This window comes from Lolium rigidum, chromosome 6 (genome assembly GCF_022539505.1).
Source record: "Lolium rigidum isolate FL_2022 chromosome 6, APGP_CSIRO_Lrig_0.1, whole genome shotgun sequence".
NCBI lineage: Eukaryota > Viridiplantae > Streptophyta > Magnoliopsida > Poales > Poaceae > Lolium > Lolium rigidum.
In genome coordinates, this window is record NC_061513.1 from 190,664,032 (window position 1) to 190,672,903 (window position 8,872).

The window sequence follows — 8,872 nt, forward strand, 5'->3', positions numbered from 1 at the left end:
CATTTGGTTTTCCACGCAGGAGGCCATTAACGCCGATGAACAACCTCCCCGCGTCGTTTTCGACGCGAACCGCCGCGTCCTCTCGCTGACAAGGTGCCCCCACCCGCGAAAACCGTCGTTCCGCAGAGCGTCGGCGCGTCCGATTTGCGTCCTTGGCGAAGGGGCCGGCACGGGATTGCCGACGATTCTATTAGGCTCGAAAAAAAGCCGACGCCATTTGAGATGCACTGGTGCGAGCCTATTTTCACTTCCGGCCCTCAAAACTATCGAGACCACTATCGAACCGCCGGTGGAGATGCTCTTAGCTGGTAGACGGTAGTACTTGTGTTTTGTTTCATTTCCTCCGTCTCTCTCATGTTTGCTCCTCCGTCTCTCTCATGTTTGCTGGCGCTCTGTACCCCTTATCTCCAAACCAGAAGCTCTGGGCTAGCGCAGCCCCTTATCTCCAAACCAGAAGCTCTGGGCTAGCGCAGTAGCGCACGCTCACTTTCTCCTTGCCCCTCACTTTCTCTCTCTCTCTCGCCATGCCAATAAACCGGATCTGCACCATCCCCTTGCCGTTGATGCCAAGAATAGCTTGGCGTAGATACGACTATCGATGGAAGGAAGTGCGTGATATTAATGCCTACGCCGTGCTTGTGGCGTATGTGCTGTCCGCAATCAGAGGGATAGGCTTCCTGGTGGTTACATGGACCACGGTTGTTCTTCTCGGTGGCTTCGTCTCTATGATAGATAAGCACGACTTTTGGCGTCTCACAGTGATTACACTCATACAGATAATCTGGTTAGTATATCTATCTATCATCTCGTTTATTTATATGCATCTTTACTTCTTTACTGCTCAATTTATTCGAATTAACTTATTTAATTTCTCTGTCCCATGAAACATGTCAGAAGTTTAGTGTTTTATTACAAGCAAAATGTCATCAAGAAAAATGCCACGTCTACTGTTTCTCCATTCTTGACTACCATGTGCTCCTATTCACTTTGGCTTCGGTCTTTGCCGCTATAAACATTAATCCAATCATGTATCGCCCCCTTAAATCTCGTATAAAACTATTTTCTAAGCCTGTTGCTTGTTCTAAGAATCTGAGTCAGTTCTTAAGTACTGAAGAGTAGCTACTCCGATGATCTTGCATAAAATGGATTGGAAGCCATGCATCTTTTTTATTTCCATCATGAATGACTAAACCTTGTGACCAACGTGGTTGGGATATTTTCTCAAAGATGTGTAGGGCACACGACAGGTCCACGTGAGCTTCAGAATTTCCCTCAGACATCCTCTACAGGATCTGCCATGGGAACTTGTCCACAGGCTGCTTCTCCTCCGGTTGTACCGGTTCTAATGCATCGTGAGTTGTTGTATTCGGTAACTTCAACATGCGATAATCCTCTTGGCTGACTCATTGCTCATCGTGAGTTGTTGTATTCGGTAACTGGCTGACTCCAGTTCTTTGAGCACATGAAGCGCCTCCCTTTCTTTAACCACGAGCTCATTCTCTAGTTGCCAAGTCTGCTCCTCCAGGTTGACTCATTGCTCATCTGCAGTCCCCACCACACACTGATTATGTTTCTGCCCAGGAACAAACAAAATTGATCAGGATGACACACGAATCTAACCACATAAAAAAGAAGGACAGTCGCTCTGGCCTAACTAATTGAATGAATTGTGAACAAACACAAAGTCCAAGGCGGGGTGCAGAGATATGCATGTACTGAGTAGTTAGGACCTGATGGTAAACCGGGACAAGATTAGCGGCGGCAAAGAGATAGGAGGAGGGGCTCTCCGTGAACGCCGCCGGTGAACGTACGTCCACACGCGCATGAAACTCCGTGGCAAGCAAATAAATTGTCTAGGTCGGTTGTGTCGGCCCATTGTCCACGCCCCCATCCGGTGGTGGTGGGAGCGAGGTCAAGATCAGGAATCCCCCCCTTCGGACATAGCTGAGATGGCGTGAGGCTGGCTGAGCGCACGAAGACACCGAGAGCAGCAGCGTATGGCGTTGGCGCCTTGCGCAGAAGATCACCGGCGTAGCGGGTGGCTGCAGGTGTGGCCTGCGACATGGTCATTGTAGGACGGTGTCGAGGCAGGGAAAAGAGAAAATCAACAGGTTAGTTGACTTGGGGGTGGCATATTCTGTAATTGTTTCAAGTTTAGGGACAATTTCTGGACAACTTACCAACCGCCAAGTCCTGTTTCAATTTAATACTCCTCCATCCATGAAGGTTGTTTCAGATTTGTTAAAATTTAAATGTATCTAGATGCTATTTAGTCTCTAGATACATCCAAATTTTAACACTCGGACAATCTTCGTGGGACGGAGGGAGTAGTAAAGAAGATTTTCGAGAGCTAGCTCTAGCTGACCAATCAATGGATTGGTGCCGCCACGATGCCTTACTCCACAGAAGCATTTCCTCTGCTTGGTCGAATCTAGCTTCCTTCGATCTTTTCTTGCTCCTCTACCGCCTATGCCAGCTATAGCTTCAGCTCGATCAACTGTTGTCTATTGTCAATGGATCACTTGCAAAGAAGAAGAGAAGGCTAGGGCTTTAAGTACACTGGAACTCACTTCGTTGGCTTGTCACACATCCGTGAAGTAGGGTTGAGATTAAATTGCACTAGGGCTGGACTCGACCTCAAGAAAGCTTCCACCAAATAATCAAAAAGTTTTTTTAAAGGGCATTGACACGCTTGCACAAATTTTGGAAAGGGCAACTGATCATAGCTTGCTACACAAGTTGAAAGGTCGTGGAAACATCATTAGGACTTCGCTATATGCGGATGATGCGGCTATCTTTGTGGCTCCGGTCAAAGAGGATATTCAAAACCTTGCTTGCATCCTCCATAACTTCGGAAAGGTCACCGGGCTATCCACAAACTTCCTCAAAACCTCCGTGGTACCCATTAGGTGTGCCAACCTTGACCTCGAGGACATCCTTCATGGAATCCCGGCGAAAAGGGAGTCCTTCCCGATTCGGTATCTTGGGCTCCCCCTTACGGTTAGGTGCCTCAAGAGGGGAGACATCCAACACCTTGAGGATAAATGTGCCGGGAAGCTACCCACTTGGAATGGGAAATACATCACCACGGTCGGACGGGCCGCTCTTGTCAAGTCCGTCATTGCCTCTCAAGCGATTTACTACCTTACCCCACTATCTATCCCAGCAAGCACTATCACCTTCATCAACAAGATCGAGCGTGCGTTCCTTTGGGCCGGGAAGGACCACACCAGGGGGCTAAGTGCAAGGTGAATTGGGAAATGGTTTGTCGGCCTAAAAAATATGGGGGCCTTGCATTTTGCACACCGACAAATTTGCGACGGCTCTTCGCCTCCGGTGGCCATGGCTAGAGTGGAAGGACCCCAACAAAATTTGGAGGGGATCCGGGAACCCTTACACGGAACAAGACATGGATTTATTCTATACCGCCACTTGCATCACGGTTGGAAATGGGAAAAAGACCCCCTTTTGGCATGCTCCTTGGCTTGAGGGAAAAAGGCCAATCGACATTGCGCCATTGATCTTTGCCTCTTCTAAGAGGAAAAATTGGAAGGTTGCACAAGCCTTGCATGATAGTGCATGGGTTCAAAAGATTGTCTTCAATCATGAATTCTCCCTCGACCACCTATCCCAATTTGTGGAGCTTTGGAACCTCATACAAAATTTCCATCTCGATGACAACATCGAGGATGATATCTCGTGGAGGCTCACTGAAGATGGGCAATACAATACCAAATCCGCTTATGAGGTGCAATTCCTTGGGTCCACTATCTCAACTCTCCACAAGTCGGTTTGGAAGAATTGGGCCCCTCCCAAGATCAAGTTTTTCATTTGGCTTGTTTACCAAAATAGGATTTGGACGGCCGACCGTTTGGCCAAGCGCGGATGGCCGAATTGTGGTCTTTCCCCCTTTGCAAATGTTGCATCGAGTCCGCCGACCACCTTTTCGTGCATTGCCGCTTCACCTTGCGGTTATGGAACAAAGCTAAGAAGTGGTTGGGCCTCCATGCGCTTCGCACAAACAATTGGGCGGACCTCTCTTTTCCGGAATGGTGGAATATATCGACCTCGGGTAATGGACGAAGAGGGCTGGCCAGGCTTTTTATGCTCATCATTTGGGAGGTTTGGAATGAGCGAAACGATAGGGTATTCAAGAACAAGCAAGCACTGATACAAATCATCTTCGATAGGGTAAAAAAAAGAGGCACGTCTTTGGGTTCTTGCCGGTGCGAAACATTTGGGCCATTTGATGCCGGGAGAGTAATACTCTTTTGTAATAATAGTCTTTTATTTTCTTGTAAACTCCTTGCTTAATCAATGAAATGGGCAAACTTTTGCCCTCGTCTAAAAAAAAAGTGTTTTAAAAAAAACTTCCACCACTTCAGAAGCGTCACTTTTGACGTTAGCAAGCTAGGGTACTTCTTGATCTCCGTCTTAGAAGGGGAGGATGATCATCAAACATAGTGGATCTGGCAGTGGCTAAAAGAAGATGAGCCGTCAAAAGTCAATGCCGAGCAGTGGTGATCGACCACCATCCACCGGTTGGGCAGAGACAATTGGGAAAGCGGGTCAATGCTGGAGGAGCAAGAGGACAAAACTGTAGAGAAAAGGTGAAAAGGCACTAGACAAGCCAAAACTGCCAAAGTTAACCATGTCGAGTTTGCTAATGCAACTCTGCAAGTGAAAACAGGAGGGTATATAAAAGTCTTTTTTGTAATGCGTAATTTTGTTTCTCTTCGCTCATAAGTGTATCTAACTTGGAACATATACCTATGACAGGATAAATGCGTCTTTCATCGAAAGGCTGCAAACTAGTTCTTATACGTTATCGAGCTTGAAGATGGTGAAAAAACTATTGACGCGCAAGTGGCAGCTGGCTGATAATGCACGTAGTGGTCACCTGAAACTAGCAGTCATTAAGCGAGTTGTTTTAGCGCTACGTGTGGTGGTGGGATGGGTTCTAGCGCTAGTTCACAGTGTGTTGTTGGTGTTCTGCATTTCCTTCGGCATGTGTCTCATTGTCTTTGGGGTGCTCATCACCATTTCGCTTTCGATCTACGGTTTAGTGAAACACGATTATTACCGTGACACGGCTGAGGGCAGAACAAATATGTACCAAGCGCATAACGTCTTGTACATCCTGTGTGTGGCCCAATGTGCCTTGTTCCTATATAGATTCCTCTTGTTGCTATGTGAGAAGAGGATAGTGGACCAAGTGAGCCAAGCATACGGCTTCCAAGATGGTGATCGTGCAGTTTGGGGCTACTGTCAACAAATAAGGTCGGATTGCATAAGAAAGCCATCCTCCGTTAGAGAAAGGAACCTCATCACTTATGCGATAGAACTCATGGAGTCCAAGTCGCCTAGTAGCTTCCTTTCCGGGACGCTGATACTGGACAGACTACTCACCAGACAACATTTGGACAAGATAAAAGCCCCTGATTTGATTGAACATGAAGAAGAGCAGCAGCATCAAATAGATTTTGTGGACAAGACTAGAGCTCATCTGATTAAAAAGGAGAAGACGGAGAAGAGGGAGGAGAGGAGAAAGAATGTGGAAGAGAGGAAGATGACGAAAGTGGGAGACATGAAGAAGATAAAGGAAAGGAGAAAGAAGAAACATCAGCAAACGGAGGACGAGATCATTGTGCAGCAGTGTAGGGTGATAAGGCAGCTTTTAGGCTCTGCATCCGCCACCCACATTCTCCAAAAACTGCTTGAAACACTGGATTCAAGACACTCATATGACAAAAAGATGAGGGGAGCCGCTGCGAGGATAGTGGATCATGTTGCCGACAGGATTCGTTTAGACCAGTTCCCGCGAGGAATTCAATCGATATCTTCACTCATCAACTCCTTCGAAGAATACTATCAACTCCGACCACGTCAATCAGTATCATCACTGTCACTAAGCACAGACGACACCACCACAAGGCCTCCAGCTTCGTCAAACACAAAGAGATATCATGATCAAGAAGAACAAGGAAGCAGCAACACTTCGTTGTTTGATACAGAATCAGAGTACTCAGAATCAGACTCGGACAGCGATGTCGATCATTCATCACCTGAGGCGCTCCATGGCTACAAAGAAATGGTCTTGACTGGTTTAAGTATCCTTTGGAGCCTCGCGGGCAGTGAGGACAACTGTGTGATCATAAGCAACACCAAAAATCTTGTCTCCAAGATCATGGTACCTGTTAGCTGCAACCTAATGCACCGCGCAGGTCATACTGAATGGTCTACCAAGGTTTCAGAGAGATCACTGGGGGTGATGCTTCGGCTGATTGTGACAGCCAAGGGAGACACTAGGGCCGACCTGCATCAACAGATCACAAGCGACAAGGGGCCAATCACCACCATGGAAAGAATTGTTACCTGTGAAGGATGTAAAGGCGGAGAGCTGCACATGAAGGCCATGCAGATCCTCACGCAGTTATGCATGGACAAAACTGAAAACAGAGGTAATCTAACGAAGATGCTCATAAGAATCTTCGTTAATGGTGATAGCAGCGATGACTCCATCAGAAAGACTACAGGTGAAACACTGGTTGTGCTGTTCCTTAGCACCAAAAGTGTTGGCTCCCTCCTGACCAAGGAAGAAAATGATAAGTTTGTCGGTGATCTTGCTAAAATACTTTTACAAGTTGGGGACAACGACACATGCAGTAAAAGTGCAGCAGAAATTCTGGAGCATCTGTATATACAGTACACCGGGAATAAACTACTCAAGAATACTATAAAGGATTTGATGCCAAAGGTACTTACCTAATCTCTTCTTTATTCATTTCTGTAATATCTATTCCTTCTTCCAAAAATAATTGATGAATCCTCCAAGCCAGTCATTCATACATTCCCCATTCGAAACAATTAATGAGTGCATATCCTTAGCGTTTGCTTGGCCACATTCATGTACCCATAAGAATTATTGTTATTACGTTGCAGGTGCTGAGAGAAATACTATCTGGGTGGACAGGAGAAGAAGGAAATCCCGGTTATACAACATCAAGTACTGACATCGAAAGCCAAGTCACCAACAACAACGACAAGAACAATAAAAAATGTATTTCCCGCTCTTCTGGGCAAAAGAAACATCACAAGTTGTATGTTGCCATGCTATCCCTCTGTGTGACGGCATGTGAGAAACTAAACCTCGATATCAATGCCATTTCGGTGGGAGAAAAAGACCAAGAAGATAAAGGAGAACACGTTGCGTTCAGGTTTGCGATTAAGATGGTGCAAAAAAACAGGTATCTCATCACCCCCGAGAGCCTGAAAGCTATGAAGCTTACCACTAGGATGGTGATAGCAGAAATAAAGAAACTCAGTGGCCATGGCACTGTCGTCGAACGAGCTGATCTGGAGAGCCTCATGGTCTTGCTGTCCAGCGTATCAGAGGCCATGTTGGATATCGAGAGTTCCATGATTTTCATCACCGGAACGACGACACTGCCTGCTACTACCGACACCCTTGATTCCCTCGTGAAAAAAGCACAGGAACTCCATGGAAAAACAAAGAACCCAGAGTCAGAAATAGTGACATCTAGCTAGCACAGTGCACACAAAGCTAAAATATTTGTCATGGATTTTCTTCAGACTTCTTTTTATGAGATATGGATTGCGTCAACTCATTCGCCCTTACTGCACTTGTACCATGTTTCAAGCATGTCATGTGTGACTGTGTGAGCACATTAAAATTTCTTTTCTTTGGTATTCAAGTGATGGAAACTACTCTCTCAAAGTCTGTGTGGCGTGTGCTACATATATATTTGTTCCAAAGTTTCTGTGCAGCTGCGACACAGCCAACGCATAGATAATCCGAATGTGTTAGATCACACAGCAGGCCACCAGTTAATTATCACTGAGGATAAACTTGGTGATGACATTTCAGTAGTGTATTAGTTGGTAAAGGCAACAGATTAGACACCCAATTACGATGAGACACTGCTACAAAATATACAAAGTTCCCCCGTAATATCATTCACAGATGACAAATTTCTGGAGGAAATTTATGAATTAGCAATGGATTTTCAGAAAACATCTCATGCACCTTTTTTTTCTCGGAATTCACAGGCACACCTTATAAGTACCAAACACAAAACATGATCAGGTGAAGTGAACAAGATTTTTCAGAGCAATATCTAAGTGAAGTCCAAAATCATTATAACTTTCACCACTCCTCCGAACAATATATTGGTAGAATTGCTTAGTCGGAGTAGCCTACACATGCTAAGGTGGCAAAATCACAAGTTCCTTCTTCATCTCGTATAGAAAAGTTCTCACTAATGCTGCTATTTCATTCATTCTAATAAATACAGTATTGTAGTTTACGTAAACAAAATAGGGTACTCCGTATTATTTATGGATGTACCATGCAAATCCATGTTTTCAATCTAATAAAAAAACCAATATGGTCCAGGTGTTGAGGATATAGCCAGAATCTACTTGATGCATAGGCCAACTAGTCGCCCCCGTTAAATGCAGGGAGTGCCTTCCTGACCTACTAAACAAGAACACATCTGCAAGACATAGTGGGGAGGGATTTCAGGATAAATATCGGAAAGGGGTGGTACCTGCGTATGAGGAGGCGGCGGCTTCGTGGAAGGTGGGAGAGCCTGCTGCCGGAAGGAGAGCCACCGCCGGTGGCGGCGTCTGGGCGGGGGCAGCGACCGGCCGCCGAGAGAGGAGCGAAGGTAGGATTTTATCTCCTTTTTCTTCGTGGCCGAAGGTAAAAAGAAAGGGTGTGTCTATGTCTAAGTTGACTGAGATTTTCTTAAGTCTCAGTCAACTCAGAAAAGTGCAACTGCAGTTTAAAAAAAAGTGCAACTCGGTTCAGTTGCACATTTCTGACAGAAAAGTGCAATTGCACATTTTT

At 45.7% G+C, this 8,872-nt stretch overlaps 1 protein-coding gene and 1 long non-coding RNA gene across 3 annotated transcripts; one reads left to right on the forward strand and one right to left on the reverse strand.

Moving 5' to 3' along the window:
- Window positions 1-349: 349 nt before the first annotated feature.
- LOC124661389 lies at window positions 350-7,743 on the forward strand. 2 transcript variants are annotated; one of them, XM_047199246.1, is made up of 4 exons: window positions 350-397; window positions 436-784; window positions 4,780-6,757; window positions 6,943-7,743. In XM_047199246.1, exons 2-4 carry the CDS (start codon window positions 525-527, stop codon window positions 7,546-7,548), a joined length of 2,844 nt encoding a protein of 947 aa, XP_047055202.1. In that variant the 5' UTR covers window positions 350-397; window positions 436-524; the 3' UTR covers window positions 7,549-7,743. The 2 variants fall into 2 exon arrangements, with proteins under 2 accessions (XP_047055202.1, XP_047055203.1); XM_047199247.1 differs by lacking the exons at window positions 350-397; window positions 436-784 and adding an exon at window positions 1,310-4,694.
- On the reverse strand, window positions 6,399-7,493 carry LOC124661390. The gene is made up of 3 exons (XR_006990172.1): window positions 7,290-7,493; window positions 6,766-6,961; window positions 6,399-6,586 (listed from the first exon to the last, which is right to left on the reverse strand). It is a non-coding gene; the product is annotated as an uncharacterized LOC124661390 (long non-coding RNA).
- Window positions 7,744-8,872: the final 1,129 nt, after the last annotated feature.